The sequence below is a fragment of the Chiloscyllium plagiosum genome, unplaced genomic scaffold, assembly GCF_037043375.1.
Source record: "Chiloscyllium plagiosum isolate Xiang-an unplaced genomic scaffold, Cpla_swu_hap1 HiC_scaffold_10, whole genome shotgun sequence".
Classification (NCBI taxonomy): Eukaryota; Metazoa; Chordata; class Chondrichthyes; order Orectolobiformes; family Hemiscylliidae; genus Chiloscyllium; species Chiloscyllium plagiosum.
This window is the reverse complement of record NW_028270148.1, coordinates 61,556,139-61,573,565: the sequence shown is the minus strand read 5'-3', so window position 1 is coordinate 61,573,565 and position 17,427 is coordinate 61,556,139. Positions and strand designations below refer to the sequence as shown.

Below are 17,427 nucleotides of genomic sequence, written 5' to 3'. Positions count from 1 at the left end.
CAACAAAGCATTCATTAATGTTTTCAAATTTTCTAGAATGGCCATAGGACAGACAGATTTATTCAACTTCAAAGGGAAGACACATTTGGTCCTGGTAGATTACTAGCCCAGATGGATTAAAGTTTTCAGACTATTGTTATGGGGAAATTTACAGATAATCAAGCCCCACTATTCTACCAGATGGATCTCTTTTGAACAACTATCCAGAATAAAAGAAGCATGCACCAGGAATATTCATTTAATTATGACAACTGAGATTCTTTTCTCTGAACTTTCACCAAGTTGATAATGGGATGTCAACTAGACAGCAACCCAATCGCCCTCCTGTAGCTTTAACATCCACATCTGACAAATAGCAACACCCAAAACTAGTTCACCCAAAACAAGATTAGTTGATGTTAGGTTCCCTGTGAGGCCTCTGTTAATATCCGAACATTTGCCGTTTGTTTGAGCATAATGGATCTCCAAAACAGCAATGTCTACCTATACTGAATCAACCTATACTGAACTTCCAGTTCTGGCCTCATATACAATTTTTTTTTAGTTTTTTTTAAAACAAATCAGTGTTCACAATCCAAAAGTCACATTCAGCTCAAATTCACAACTCTAAAACAAAAATGATAAAAATAAATCCAAAAGAAGGATGGTCTCGATATCAGACAGGAGTCTTAAGCTATTACCCTTCCATCACTTGCCATCAGTTACAAATCCTGCTATCAGGCAAGTCAGGAATGGAATGGTAATGAGTCCACTCCAAGAACATTCAAGGAGCTTGACTCATGCAAGACCAAGCAAGCTGCTTTACTGGTATTGTGATGATTGGAACCCACTGGATCATGTATACTATGAGATCCTTGATTGGGGTTGTTAACCTGGGCCAATCAAGAAATCCCTGGCTGACCAACATAACCAGGAGATGGGGATCTTGTGGTATGTTGGTAATATCCCTACCTCTGGACCAGATATTCAAGTCCCACCTGCTCCAGACAGGTTATAATGTGTCTGAACAGATTGATTAGAAAATGTCTGGTTTTCTAAGTGTGAATGGTTGTTAATTATGGAGTTTAGCCTTGCCACCCCTTTTGCTGGTAAATCACTGTTTATTGTTCACTGTTGACTATTTGTATTTTGTACCATTTGATAAAATAAAAAAAACAGGAGATAAGATTCTCTTCGGTTGAGGACTGACTCTGAGCTGGCTGGCCGCACCCAATGTACTGTGTACAAGTAAATAAAGGGTAACTTGGTGATGGGGAAAAAAATAACCTGGAGATTTAGAATTTCTTTAGTGCAAGGGATTGACTCTGAGCTGGCTGGCCACAGATAGTGTACCATGCACAAGTAAATAAAGGATGACTTGGTGACATGTTACTGGCTTTTGTGCAGTTATTTCAGGTACCTAAACAAATACCTTCAAATTCACTCCTACCACAGTCAATGCACAGTTGTGTAGTGTGGGTACATTAATCTGTATCAACTGTAAGATGTACTGCAACAGTTCACTAAGGCTGCTCAGACAGGATCATCTAAATCTGCAATCTCTATCACGTGGAAGGACAAGGGCAATAGAGTCATGGAGATGTACAGCATGGAAACAGACCCTTCGGTCCAACCCGACAATGCTGACTAGATATCCCAACCAATCTAGTCCCACCTGCCAGCACCTGGCCCATATCCCTCAAAACCCTTCCTACTCATATACTCATCCAAGTCCCTTTTAAATGTTACAATTGTACTAACCTCCACCACTTCCTCTGGCAGCTTCCTCTGCATGAAAAAGTTGCCCCTTAGATCCCTTTTATATCTTTCCCCTCTAACCCTAAACCTATGCCCTCTAGTTCTGGACTCCCCCACTCCAGGGAAAAGACTTTGTCTATTTATCCTATCCATGCCCCTCATAATTTTGTAAACTTCTATAAGGTTACCCCTCAGCCTCCGACGCTCCAAGGAAAACAGCCCCAACTTGTTCAGCCTCTCCCCATAGCTCAAATCCTCCAACCCTGGCAACATCCTTGTAAATCTTTTCTGAACCCTTTCAAGTTTCACAACATCTTTCCGATAGGAAGGAGACCAGAATTGCATGCAATATTCCAACAGTGGCCTAACCAATGTCCTGTACAGCCGCAACATGACCTCCCAACTCCTGTACTCAATACTCTGATGAATAAAAGAAAGCATACCAAATGCCTTCTTCACTATCCTATCTACCTGCGACTCCACTTTCAAGGAGATATGAACCTGCACTCCAAGGTCTCTTTGTTCAGCAACACTCCCTAGGACCTTACCATTAAGTGTGCAAGTCCTGCTAAGATTTGCTTTCCCAAAATGCAGCACCTCACATTTATCCGAATTAAACTCCATCTGCCATTTCTCGGCCCGTTGGCCCATCTGATGAAGATCCTGTTGTAATCTGTGGTAACCTTCTTCGCTGTCCACTACACCTCCAATTTTGGTGTCATCTGCAAACTTACTAACTGTACCTCTTATGCTCGCATCCAAATCATTTATGCAAATGACAAAAAGTAGAGGACCCAGCACCGATCCTTGTGGTACTCCACTGATCACAGGCTTCCAGTCTGAAAAACAAACTTCCACCACCACCCTCTGTCTTCTACCTTTGAGCCAGTTCTGTATCCCTTTATTCCGTGAGATCTAACCTTGCTAATCAGTCTCCCATGGGGAATCTTGTTGAATGTCTTACTGAAGTCCATATAGATCACATCTACCACTCTTCCCTCATCAATCCTCTTTGTTACTTCTTCAAAAAACTCAATCAAGTTTGTAAGACATGATTTCCCACACACAAAACCATGTTGACTATCCCTAATCAGTCCTTGCCTTTCCAAATACATGTATATCCTGTCCCTCAGGATTCTCTCCAACAACTTGCCCACCAGCAATGTCAGGCTCACTGGTCTATAGTTCCCTGGCTTGTCCTCACTACTCTTCTTAAAGAGTGGCACCATGTTAGACAACCTCCAGTCTTCCGGCACCTCACCTGTGACTATCGATGATACAAATATGTATTATACAAACATGACGACCTACAGGTCCGCCTCCCAGCTGCACATCATTCTGACTTGGAAATATACCGCTGTTCCTGTAGCTGGATCAAAATCTTGGAACTCCCTACCTAACAGCACTATGCACGTACCTACTCCAGAATAAACACAGCTCAAAAACCCAGGTCACCACCATTATCACAAGGACAATTCGGGGTAGCCTAGCCAGTGCCACCTGAATCTTGTGAATGAATGAAGAAAGATCTTGATCTCAGTGCAAGGACTGAACACTTTACTAATCATATTTTTCCACTTTACAACCACCTCTGCTCATGTCTTTGAGTGCAACAGTTTATTATGTTCGCTGGACAAAGCCTGTCTTTTATCAATTTATTAGGCCTGCTCAGCTGTTACCTGGATTACTTGCATTTATAATACTGGAATCTACATTAATCTACTATACCAATTTATAATATTAGAATTATAATTTATTGGATCATTGTATAATAACTTCTGTTATAGTATACAATATTATGCATGCACATTTTCTGTCCTTAAACTTCAATTTTCTATTGACAGGAATATCTTTTTTCTGTTGTTGGAATTTCCTTCCAAGCTGTGTTTCCATGTAAACAATTAGCCATCATTCTTAGTTGATGAACTAATCATGTCATTCTAAAAGATCTACCACCACTATTTATGAATAACTAAACTTACAAGATCCAAATATTTTCAATGATAGTATTATTTAATAACATATTAAGGTTACTAGGTCAAGGGAATAGGCTGCACCCTGCATCTTTCCCATTGTTGCCACAGGCCTGCCACCCCATGACCCACATTGTCACTGCTTGCTGCAAATTTCCTTCTGCTGGATTGTATTGCCCCTGCTAAGGACCATCTCACGTAAGCTTATAGAACATTGGTGGGTAATGAGTTCCTTTCTGACAGGTTGGATCTCCAGAATGGAATCGGCTGGTTGAGGAGCACTTGGGAATCTTGGATAGTGAAAGAGTGATGCAGACTGGTGAGAGGAATATGGTTGGGCTGGAAAAGCAGGAATGGGGATTGAGAATTGGGGGTTGGTGGGTTTTATTCACTGGTAGAGAGAGAAAAGCTTTGGGTCTCGATTACAAACTTGGTGAGAGGAGATACTGCAGATTAGTGGATAGAGTTCTAGGTGGAATGTGGGAAATTAGACAATAGGAAAGTTGAACATTGTGTCCAAGATTTGGGGAAAGGGAGAGATTGAAGACTTGAGGCTGGTATTAGGGCTCGGACAGAATAGGAGAAGCATAGTAGTGGTTCCTTGCAAGTTCTGCCTCCATTTTGGGAGCCTTGTTCCATATCTTGGTTCCTTGTTAGTCCATCCTTTATTTTTCTTCACCCTTCTGGATTCCATATGATGGTAGGATTTAGGAGTAGAATTAGTCCATTAAGCCCACTGAGTCTGTTCTACCATTCAATCATGGCTGATATGTTTCTCAACCTCATTCTCCCGTCTTCTCCCAGTAACCCTTGATCCTCTACCTAATCAAGAATCTGTCTCCCTCTGTCTTAAAGGCACTCAATGACTTGGCTTCCAGATTCTTCTGTGGCAATGAATTCACAGATTCACCACCTTCTGGTTGAAGAAATTTCTCCTTAGCTCAGTTCTGAAAGGTCGCCCCTTCACTCTGAGGCTATACCCTGGGCCATGTCCAATCTATCCACGCTCTCACTATTCTGTGATCCTCCCTCATGCTTCTAAATTCCATTGAAGACCGACTCAGAGTCTTCAACCGCTCTCATATGACAAACTCTTCATCCCTGGCATCATTCTTGTCAACCTCTTGTAGACCCCTCTAAGGCCAGCTCATCCTTTCTTAGATACAGGCCCAAATCTCACAATATTCCAAATGCAGTCTAGCCCGAGCCTCATACAGCCTCAGCAATACATCTTTGTTCTTGTATTCCAGCCCTATTGAAATGAATGCTAACATTGCATTTGTCTTCCTGTCAGCTGAACCTACGTGTTAACCTTAACAGAGTATGGCCTAGGACTCCCTAGTCCCTTCCCTTTCAACATGGACTCAATTTCCAGTGGGAGTTCACTGGTTATTTATCTGGAGGAGGAATCCTGGCTGCTGTTCGAGGTTCCCAGTGATCAAAATTAGGTTTATGTTGCTAACACTCATAGGCAATTTGTGTTTATCCAGGAAAAAGGTAAACCCCAGGAACAGATTCTAGCAAATCAGTGGAAATGCATAGATTGAACTATTGTTCACAATTTTTTATGTTTGCTTAATTGCCTTGCCTGTTAGCAGGCGCTTTCCTGGTTCTAGAATCTTCTGACATTTGCTGGCATGTAACAGCTAGTAAAGATACTCAACTACAGAGCATTTAATTGTTATGAACTACAATAATATGTGTAAACTGATGGGAAGCATCATGCACAAAGGTGTAACATGAACAGGTACCAAGTGATAAAATATCACATGATTATCTGCAGTGCTGTGATAGGGAACAGAATGGTTCACATGGGCAATCTGTAACCAAATGAAACTTTGAAAGCATAGCAAAACAGTTTTTCACATAACTGGCAGTTGACCATGATGCTAAAACTGGTGGCCAGGGTGCCAAACAAGCAACCTGATGTTGAGCTTCGAGAATAGCTGCAGTTAAATGCAAACATGCAAGTAGAATATATTTCATTACACCCTTGATTTATGCTTCGTAGGTGCTAAAGAAGCTGTGGAGAGTCACTCACTGCAGATCACTAAACCTCAAACTTTCCCTTGTAGCTATACTATTTATTTGCTAGATTCAATTAAGTTCCTGGTCAATAGTAAATCCCAGGATGCTGTTGGTGAGGGGTTCAGCAATGGTAATGCTGCTGATTGTCAAGCAGAGATGATTAGGCTCCCTCTTGTTGGAGATAGCACTTGTGTTATAGAGTCATAGAGATGCACAGCACGGAAACAGACCCTTCGGTCCAACTCGTCCATGTCGACCAGATATCCCAACCCAATCTAGTCCCACTTCCCAGCACTTGGCCCACATCCCTCTAAATCCTTCCTATTCACATACCCATCCAGATGCCTTTCAAATGTTGCAACTATACTAGCTTTCCCCACTTCCTCTGGTAGCTCATTCCATACATGTACCACCCTCTGCATCAAAAAGTTGCCCCTAAGGTCTCTTTTATATCTTTCCCTGCTCACCCTAAACCAATACCCTCTAGTTCTGGACTCCCCCACCCCAGGGAAAAAGACCTTGTCTACTTAACTATCGATGCCCCTCATGATTTTATAAACCTTTAAGATTACCTCTCAGCCTCCGATGCTCAAGGGAAAACAGCCCCAACCTATTCAATCTCTCCCTATAGCTCAAATCTTCCAACCCTGGCAACATATAGGGTTTACAACATCCTTCCGATAGGAAGGAGACCAGAACATGCAAATGTTACTTGCTATTTCTCAATCTAAGCCTAAGTTTTGCATCGGGCGTGGCATGCTTCATTATCTGAGGAACTATGAATAGCTTTCAACATTGTTCAATCATCAGTAAATATTTCCACAATAGTCAGAATAGTGAAAGTCATTGACAAAGCAACTAAAGGGAGTTGGGTGTCCAAGTAAAACATTCTGGGCTCAAGATGATTGGTCTTCAAAAATCACAATTATTTTCCTTTGAGCCAGTTAAGACTCCAGGCATGGGTAAGTTTTTTCCTCTGATAATGTTTTGAACGTAACTGAAGTAGGGTCAGTGGGCTCAAAATGTTAACTCTGCTTTCTCTCCCAGACCATCCCTCCCTTTCCTAGACCTCTCCATCTCCATTTCCAATCTCCGTTTCTTCCTATGCTACTGACCTAACCAGCATCCCTCCACTGACACACTAATTTGATGAGCTGAACTGTACTCACCCTCAACAACTTCTCCTCTGAATCTTCCCACTTCCTTCAGACCAAAGGGGTAGCCATGGGAACCTGCATGGGCCCCAGCTACGCCTGTCTCTTTGGTGGGTACATGGAACAGTCCATCTTCTTTAGTTACACTGGCATTATTCCCTACTTTTTCCTCCGCTACATTGATGACTGTATCAGCACTACCTTGTGCTCCCACGAGGAGATTGAACAGTTCATCAACTTCACAAACACCTTCCACCCTGACTTCAAGTTCACCCGGACCATCTCAGACACGTTCCTCCCATTCCTGGACCTCTCCATCTCCATTTCTGGCAACCGACTCAACATGGACATCTACTTCAAACCCAGCGACTCCTACAGCTACCTGGACTACACCTCCTCCCACCCCCTCACCCCAGCCTGCTGTAAAAATGCTATCCCCTACTCCCAATTCTGCTTCTGACACAATTCCACTCCAGATCATCCCAGATGGCCTCCTACTTCAAGGAATGCAATTTCCCCTCCCATGTGGTCAACAATGCCCTCCAGCACATCTCCACTTCATGTACCTCCATCCTTGAACCCCACCTCTCCAATTGCAACAAGAATAGAAGCCCCTGGTCCTCATCTTCCATCCCACTAATCTCCAGATACAACACATCATCCTTCGACATTTCCACCAACTACAGTCAGACTCACCAGAGATATATTTCCCTCCCCACCCCTATCAGCATTCCGCAGAGACCATTCCCTCTGCGACTCCCTCGTTAGGTCCACACTCCCCACTAACCCACCCTCCATTCCAGGCACCTTCCCTTGCCACCTTAAGTGGTGTAAAACCTATGCCCACACCTCCTGCTCACCTCCATCCAAGGCTCCAAAGGATCCTTCCACATTTGGCAGAGATTTTCCTGCACATCCAACACCTCATCTGCTGTGTCCATTGCTCTCGATGTGGTCTCCTCTACATTGGGGTGACAGGACGCCAATTTGCGGAACGTTTCAAAGAAACTCTCTGGGATACATGCACCAAACAACCCCAGCACCCTGTGACCAACCACTTCAACCCCCCTCCCACTCTGCCAAGGATATGTAAATCCTGGGCCTCCCCCACTGCAAAGTCCTAGCCACCTGATACCTGGAGGAAGAACGCCTCACCTTCCGCCTAGGAACTCTCCAACCACACGGCATCAACACCCATTTCACCAGCTTCCTCATCTCCCTTTCCCCCACCTTATCCCAAATCTAACACTCCAACTTAGCACTGCTCTCTTGAACTTGTCTCACCTGTCCACCTTCCTTCCCATCTATCTGCTCCACTCTCCGCTCTGGCCTATCACCTTAACCTTCCCACCTACGTATTGCCTTCCTAACTATACTCTCCCCCAGCCCCACCCTCCTCCTATTACCTCTCAGCCCTCCCCCCACCACATTCCTGATGAAGGGGTTATGCCTGAAACGTCAACTCTCCTGCTCCTCAGATGCTGCCTGACCTGTTATGCTTTTCCAGCGTGACACTTTTTGACTCTCATCTCCAGCATCTGCATTCCTCACTTTCTCATTTCTCTCGAAAGTGCTGCCAGACCTGCTGAATTTTTCCAGCCCTTTCCACTTTTGTGACTGACTTCCAGCATCTACAGTTCTTTGATTTTGTTTTCATTTACAGTACCTTTGAGTAACTCTTCAATCAATTTTGATGGCTGAAACATATTGATAGGATGATAATTGACCAGATTGGATATGTCCTGCCTTTTCTGGTCAGCAAATAACTGGATAATTTTTCACATTTTGGAGCTGTACCATGTAGCTAAAGATGCAACTAATTCTGGAGCACTGCATTACAGTTGGATTTTGACATAATCTTTTCTGCATAAGGTGCAGTTTCTTGATATCATACAGAGTGAATCTAACTGGTTAATGATTGTCATCTGTGATAGTGACAACCTTAAGAAGATGTTGAAATGTTTAACATTGTCTAGATTTTTGCAACAGGTTAGTAAAGAGGTACTTTACATGGTGTGCCACTATTCTGGTGATGAGGTGTTACAGGAATTTAAGTCTGTACTCATGCTGATTTTCATTAATTTATTCTGATATCACTATCAGAGTACGCACTTAGAGACTGCTAGCCATTAGCTAGACATTTCTACCATGAAAACAAGAGCCTTTGACAAATGCATGTATCATCTCCCTACCTTCTTTGAATGTCTGGCAAAGGAAAATGCAAAATCCTGCTACTGAATTAAACGGATCCCAACTTGCTACTGACCTCCCTCTAGGATAAGATTGCAGCCATTGCTCTCCAGTGATTCTCAAACCATGATGTGAGATTCCTGATTGCACATTTGGTAGAAGTGGAAGTGTAGCTGTTTGGGCAATCAGCTTCTGTTTAATCCATCCTGACCAGTAGATGATTTACACAGCCTGGATGTTACAACCTACTGTGGCAGTTTACTGAGACCAAAAACAGCACGTTATACCTGGTATCGTTGATGGCAGCACTCCGGTCACGTTTTTTGCCCCACACTTTCAGAGAATTAACCAGCAGTATAATGAATTCTCCATTCTTCATTCCAATTGCAACCATTTCTCCATCAGGGCTGTAAGCAGCACATTTTGCACCATAGCCAAGGTTCACTTTGTTTAGCAATTTCTATATTGGGGAAAAGTCAGGAGCATAATTTAAAATAGTTTAAAACATAACAAAGCTCATATATCATGCTTAGATTTACACAATTATTGTTTGAATTTTCTAATCTGGATCAGATTCTGATGATTAAAGGATAATAATATCGAGACATTCTGATGCAGGACATTGGAATTCCAAATAGATTATCTCGGTTATCTAACATGTTAAGTTGCCCTATCTCAGTTGTTTGGTTAAGAAGACGAGAAAATCAGAGTAAAGATCAGAACTCAATAACAACATACATTTTTCTAAAAAAAATACCACTGTATTCATTATTGTAGATGTACAAAAGAAAAACATTAAGGTTAACTTTCAAAAGCAGCTTGGCTGCTCCCCTGCTGTGAGCTCCCACAATGGTGGCTCAATGGTTAGCTCTGCTAACCATATATGGTGCTCTTTTGTTGAACCTGTTTTTTGCTGGTTGACTACAGGAAGCTACATGAATTTAATGCAAGGCTCAAGGAGACCTTAAAGAGGATAGGAAAAAATTGTGACTGTAAGAGCTGTTCTTTTTTTGAGGTATTTTCAGCATTGGAGCTGATTTCCTTGCATCCAGGAGTAGTAATTATTGTTTAAAAAGTGCTGCATTATTTTGGAACTTTGGGGGAAAAAAAATCAAAACAACTGCACTTCAAAAGAAGGAAGACAAAGAAAGGCAGTGACCACATGGGCAGTGATTCAAACAGAAAAAGAAAGCAGTAGTAACCTGCACAGCTGCTGCCTAGTTTCAAGATTAGATTAGATTCCCTACAGTATGGAAACAGGCCCTTTGGCCCAACAAGTCCACACTGACCCTCCGAAGAGCAACCCACCCAGACCCACTCCCCTATATTTACCCCGACTAATGCACCTAACACTATGGGCAATTTAGCATGGCTAATTCACCTGACCGGCACATCTTTGGATTGTGGGAGGAAACTGGAGCACCCGGAGGAAACCCACACAGACACTGGGAGACTGTGCAAACTTCACACAGACAGTCGCCCGAGGCAGGAATTGAATCCGGGTCCCTGGAGCTGTAAGGCAGCAATGCTAACCACTGTGCCACCCGTTTGAATCTTTGGACATCACTTTGTTCTTTGAAAATTAACAAACAGCAAAATTCACAGCTGATCTTGGAGAAACCTGTGTTTTCATAGAATTCCTGCAGTGTGGAAACAGGCTATTTGGCCCAACAAGTCCACACTGTCCCTCCGATCAGTATCCTACCCAGATCTATTTCCCTGCCCTATTACTCTACATTTCCCATGACTAATGCTCCTAACTTACACATCTCTGAACACTATGGGCAGTTTAGTATGGCCAATTCACCTAAACTGCACATCTTTGGACTGTGTGAAGAAACTGGATCTCCTGGAGGAAATCCACGCAGACACAAGGAGAATGTGCAAACTCTACACAGTCACCTGAGGCTGGAATTGAATCTGGGTCTCTGGTGCTGTGAGGCAGAACTAACCATTAAGTCACCATGTGTGGGGACTCTCAGCAGGGGAACAGCCAAGTTGCTTTTGAAAGTTAACTTTAATGTTTTTATTTTGTAAATCTACAATAGTGAGTACAGTGGGTTTTAAACAAAAAATGTGTTGTTATTGAGTTCTGTCTCTTGATTAAAATTTTAATACAAAAACACAGGTACTAAGCTAGCCTGGAGCAATTAAACTGTGCTATTTTTTGGGTCTGTAGTTTATTAAGGTGCAAAGATGGCCTTCAGTAGAGTATTATGCTCTTTCTGTCGGATGTAGTCAGGGAGAGTTTCCATGTTACTGATGATTATGTCTGCAGGAAGTATGTTTCGTTGCGAATCCTATTGGATTGCATGGATCGGTTGGAGCGGCAGTCAGAGACAATGAGGAATTTACAGGAACTGGGGGTGTGATAAATGGCAGTTGCAGAAGGGAGATAAACCGAAGATACAGTCATGTAGAGGGGTGACCTCCAGGAAAGTTAGGAGAAGAAGGGAGGTAGTGCAGGAGTCTCCTGTGGCTATTCCCTTCTCAAACAAGTATGCTATTTTGAAAATGTTGGGGGTGATGGATTCTCAGGAAAATGTAGCACTGACAGCCGGGTTTCTGGTATCGAGACTGGTTCTAAAGTAATGAGGGGTATGCCAGGTTCCAAGTGATTGATTGTGATAGGGGACTCTCTAGTCAGAGACACAGGAAGACAATTCTGTGCCAATGGTGAGAAATCAGAATGGTGTGTTGCTTCCCTGGAGCCAGGGTCAAAGATATAAAGAGAAAAGAATAAAGAAAACTTACAGCACAGGAACAGGCCCTTTGGCCCTGCAAGCCTGTGCCGATCCAAATCTACTGTTTAAACCAATTGCTCAATTCCTAAGCATCTGTATCCCTCTGTTCCCCATCTACGCATACATCTGTCCAGACGCATCTTAAATGCCTGCCTCTACCACCTCTGTTGGCAACGCGTTCCAGACACCCACCACTCTCTGTGTAAAGTACTTGCCGCGTGTATCCCCCTTAAACTTTTCACCTCTCACCTTGAATGCATGACCTCTTGTTACTGAATCCTTCAACCTGGGAAAAAGCTTATCTCTATCTACCTGTCTATACCCTTCATGATTTTGTAACCTTCGATCAGGTTCCCCCTCAATCTCCTTTTTTCTAATGAAAACAAACCTAACCTACTCAACATCTCTTCAATCTCTCTTCATAGCTAGTACATTCCATACCAGGGAACATCTTTGTAAACCTTCTCTGCACCTTCTCCAAAGCGTCCACATCCTTTTGGTAATGTGGCGACCAGAACCATACACAGTATTCTAAATGCGGCTGAACCAATGTCTTGTACAATTTTAACATTATCTGCCAGCTCTTATACTCAATACGCGTCTGGTGAAGGCAAGCATACCATATTCCTTCTTGAACACTCTATTCACCTGTGCAGCAACCTTCTGGGTACAATGGACCTGCACTCCCAGATCTCTCTGCTCATCAACTTTTCCCAAGGCGCTTCCTTTTACAGTATAATTCGCTCTAGAATTAGAGCCTAAATGCATCTTCTCACATTTGTCTGGATTTAACTCCATCTGCCACTTTTCTGCCCAACTCTCCAGTCTATCTATATCCTCCTGTATTCTTTGACACTCCCTTATGCTTTCTGCTACTCCACCAATCTTTGTGTCATCTGCAAACTTGCTGATGATACCAACAGTGCCCTTTTCCAAATCATTTATGTATATTACAAAGAACAGTGGCCCCAGGACCGATCCCTGTGGAACACCACTGGTCACCTTTCTCCATTTCAAGAAACTCCCTTCAACTACTACTCTGTCTCCTGTTCATCAACCAGTTCTTTATCCACCTAGCTAGAAAACTTTGCACACCATGTGACTTCACTTTCTCTATTAGTTTACCATGGGGAACCTTATCAAATGCCTTACTAAAGTCCATGTATATGACATCAACAGCCCTTCCTTCCTCTATCAACTTGGTCACTTCCTCAAAGAACTCTATTAAGTTGGTAAGGCACGATCTCCCCCCACACAAAACTGTGTTGCCTATCATTGATAAGCCCATTCATTTCTAAATATAAATAGATCCTATCCCTCAGTACTTTCTCCAGCAACGTTCCCACCACTGACGTCAGGCTCACTGGTCTGTAGTTACCCTTCTTGTACAGGAGGACAACATGAGCAACCTTCCAGTCCTCCGGCACCTCACCTGTGTTTAAGGATGCCACAAAGATATCTGTCAGGGCCCCAGCTATTTCCTCTCTCACCTCCCTCAGCAACCTGGGATAGATCCCATCCAGTCCTGGGGATTTGTACACCTTACTAACCTCTAGCCTACCCCAACACATCTTGCCTACTTATGTCAACATGATCCAGACTAATCAAACTTCTATCTCTAATCTCAACATTCATCATGTTCCTCTCCTCAGTGAACACTGATGCAAAGTAATCATTTAGAATTTACCCATTCTCTAAGGTTCAGCACCCAGCCTTCCTTTATTATCCTTTAGTGGACCAATCCTTTCTCTAGTCACCCGCTTGCTTCTTATATAAGAATAAAATGCTTTGGGATTCTCCTTAATTCTGCTCGCCAAAGCTATTTCCTGACCCCTTTTAGCTCACTTGATTCCTCATTTAAGACTGGTCCTAATCTTTCAATATTTCTCCAGGGCCCGTTCTGTTCTTAGCTGCCTGGACCTTATGTACGCTTCCCTTTTCCTCTTGGCTAGTCGTACAATTTCTCCTGTTATCCACAGTTCACGAATCTTGCCTTTCCTATCTTTTGCCTTCAATGGGACATGCCTATCCTGCAACATCTTTAACCTATCTTTGAAAGCGTCCCACATATCAAATGTGGACTTCCCTTCAAATAGCTGTGCCAATCCATATTTCCCAGCTCCTGCCTAATTTTGATATAATTGGTTTTGGCCCAGTTTAGTACTCTTCCCTTAGGACCACTCTCATCTTTGTCAATGAGTATTCTAAAATTTACAGAATTGTGGTCACTGTTCCCAAAGAAATTCCCCACCGCAACTTCTACCACTTGTCCTGGCTTGTTCCCCAGTACCAGGTCCAATATGGCCCTTCCCTCGTCTGACTATTGACATGCTGCTCTTGAAAACTCTCTTGGACTCTTCTTACAAATTCTACCTCATCCAGACCTCTGACGTCAATGTTGGGAAAATTAAAATTGTCCATCACCACTCCCCTATTGCTTCTACATCTTTCATAATCTGTTTACCTATTTATTCTTCAACCTCACGCTCACTGTTGGGAGGCCTGTAATACAGCCCCAACAATGTAACTGCACCCTTATTTCTCAGCTCCATCCATAATGCCTCACTACCCACGCCCTCCATAGTGTCCACCTTTAGCACAACCGTGATATCATCCCTGACCAGCAATGCAACTCCACCCCCACTTTTACTTCCCTCCCTGTCCCGTCTGAAGCATCTATATCCTGGAACATTTAGTTGCCAATCATGCCCTTCCTTCAACCAAGGTCTCTGTGATTGCAGTAACGTCATACTCCCAGGCACCAATCCAAGCCCTAAGTTCATTTGCCTACATACTATACACCTTGCATTAAAGTAGATGCACTTTAGGCTACCAGTTCTTTTGCGTTCATCTGCTCTCTGCCTCCTCCTCCCCTTATTAATGCTAACTTCATGACTCTTACAGTGTCCAGATTCCACCTCGCTGTCTACTTGTCTTCTCTTCTGGTTCCCAGCCCCCTGCCACATATCTTGGAGATAGTGAAAAATATTCTCAAAGGAGAGTGAGACCAGCAGGAAGTCATTGTACACATTGGAACTAAGTCACAGGAACAGTAAGGGACAAGATTCTGAGGAGAGAATATATAAAATCAGCCTGGAATTTAAAAAGTAAGTCCTCGATGTTAGTAATATCTGGGTTACTTCCAGTGCCACGAGGTAGTGAGGATAGGAATAGGAGAATAGAGCAGATGAATCCGTGGCTGAGGAGCTGGTGTAGAGGACAAAGGTTCACAATTTTGGGTCATTGGAACGTCTTCTGGGGTAGAAGTGACCTGTATATGAAGGACAGATTGCACTTGAACTGGAAGGGGACTAATATACTGGCAGGGAGATTTGCAAGAGCTGCTCAGATGATTTAAACTACTAAAGGGCAGGGGGTAGGCATTGGGACTCGGGGAGATAATAAGCAAAGAGATCAGTCTGAGACTCATACAGATGGGAAAAGGAGTCAGTCAAATTGACACAGTAGGTTGGAAGTAAGTAGAGAATGAGGTAGGACTGCTAAATTGAACTGCAATTATTTCAATGCAAGAGGCCTAACAGGTAAATACGATGAACCCAGGGCATGGTTAAGAATATGGGACTGGGATATCATAGCAATTACAGAGATGTGGCTCAGGGATGGACAGGACTGGTAGCTTAATGTTCCAGGGTATAGATTCTGGAGAAAGGATCAAAAGAGGGGCAAGAGAAGAGGGGAACTGGCGTTTTTGATTAGAGATAACATTTTGGCTGTACATCAGGAGGGTTTTCCTGGGAATACGCCCAGGTAAGTTATTTGGGTGTAACTGAGAAATAAGAAATGGATGGTCACCTCATTGGGATTGTACTATGGACTCCTCAATAGTTAGTGGGAAATTGAATAATAAATTTGTAAGGAGATGTCGCATGAACAGCCAAGTTTCTGGTATCGAGACTGGCTCTAATGCAATGAAGGATACATCAGATTCCAAGAGATCAATTGTGTTAGGGAATCTAGTCCGAGGCACAGATCGACGTTTCTGTGGCCAGCAGCGAAAAATCAGAATGGTGTGTTGCCTCCCTGGTGCCAGGATCAAGGATGTCTTAGAGAGGGTGCAGAATGTTCTTAAGAGGGAAGGGGGACCAGTAGGAGGTCATTGTATACATTGGAACCAATGACATAGGAAGGCAAAATAATGAGATTCTGAAGGGAGAATATAGAGAGTTAGGCAGGAATTTAAAAAGGAGATCCTCGAGAGGAATAATATCTGGATTACTCCCAATGCTGTGAGCTAGTGAGGATAGGAATAGGAGGATAGAACAGATGAATGCATGGCTGAGGAGCTGGCGTTTGGGAGAAGGATTCACATTTCTGGATCATTGGAATCGCTCCTCAGGTACAAGTGACCTGTACAAGAAGACAGATTGCACCTGAATTGGAAGGGGACTAATATACTGACAGGAAGATTTGCTAGAGCTACTCGGGAGGATTTAAACTGTTGTGGTTCTGTTCACCGAGCTGGGAATTTGTGTTGCAGACGTTTCGTCCCCTGTCTAGGTGACATCCTCAGTGCCTGGGAGCCTCCTGTGAAGCGCTTCTGTGATGTTTCCTCCGGTATTTATAGTGGTTTGTCTCTGCCGCTTCCGGTTGTCAGTTCCAGCTGTCCGTTGCTGTGTCGGTATATTGGGTCCAGGTCGATGTGCTTATTGATTGAATCTGTGGATGAGTGTCATGCCTCTAGGAATTCTCTGGCTGTTCTCTGTTTGGCTTGTCCTATAATAGTAGTGTTGTCCCAGTCGAACTCATGTTGCTTGTCATCTGCATGTGTGGCTACTAAGGATAGCTGGTCATGTCGTTTCGTGGCTAGTTGGAGGAGCATTTTGGGGCCAGCGACCATAATTCGATTAGTTTAAAAATAGTGATGGCAAAGGATAGACCAGATCTAAAAGTTGAAGTTCTAAATTGGAGAAAGGCCAATTTTGATGGTATTAGGCAAGAATTTTCAAAAGCTGATTGGGGCAGATGTTTGCAAGTAAAGGGACGGCTGGAAAATGGGAAGCCTTCAGAAATGAGATAACGAGAGTCTAGAGAAAGTATATTCCTGTTAGGGTAAAGGAAAGGCTGGTAGGTGTAGGGAATGCTGGATGACTAAAGAAATTGAGGGGTTTGGTTAAGAAAAAGAAAGAAGCATATGTCAGGTATAGACAGGATAGATCAAGTGAATTCTTAGGCAGTAGGAGTATACTTAAAAGAGAAATCAGGAGGGCAAAAGGGGACATGAGATAGCTTTGGCAAATAGAGTTAAAGAGAATTCAAAGGGTTTTTACAAATACATTAAGGACAAAAGGATAACTATGGAGAGAATAGGGCCCCTCAAAGATCAGCAAGGTGGCTTTTGTGTGGAACCACATGAGATGGGGGAGATACTAAACAGTGCTTACTGTGGAAAAGGACATGGAAGAAATAGATGGTGACATCTTGAAAAATGTCCGTTTACAGAGGAGGAAGTGCTGGAGGTCTTCAAACGCATAAAAGTGGATAACTCACCAGGACCTGATCAGGTGTACCCGAGAACTTTGTGGGAAGCTTAGAAAGTGATTGTTGGGCCCCTTGCTGAGATATTTGTATCATCGATAGTCA

At 43.2% G+C, this 17,427-nt stretch overlaps 1 protein-coding gene across 2 annotated transcripts in view; it reads right to left on the bottom strand.

The window, feature by feature from the left end:
- The window catches only part of eml6 (EMAP like 6), a 524,201-nt gene that overhangs the window by 41,905 nt on the left and 464,869 nt on the right, over positions 1–17,427 (bottom strand). For both annotated transcript variants that reach the window (XM_087991388.1, XM_043695965.2), the window contains one exon: positions 9,370–9,542. In XM_087991388.1, coding sequence (XP_087847514.1) covers positions 9,370–9,542 — 173 coding nt within the window. The remainder of the gene's footprint in view (positions 1–9,369; positions 9,543–17,427) is intronic.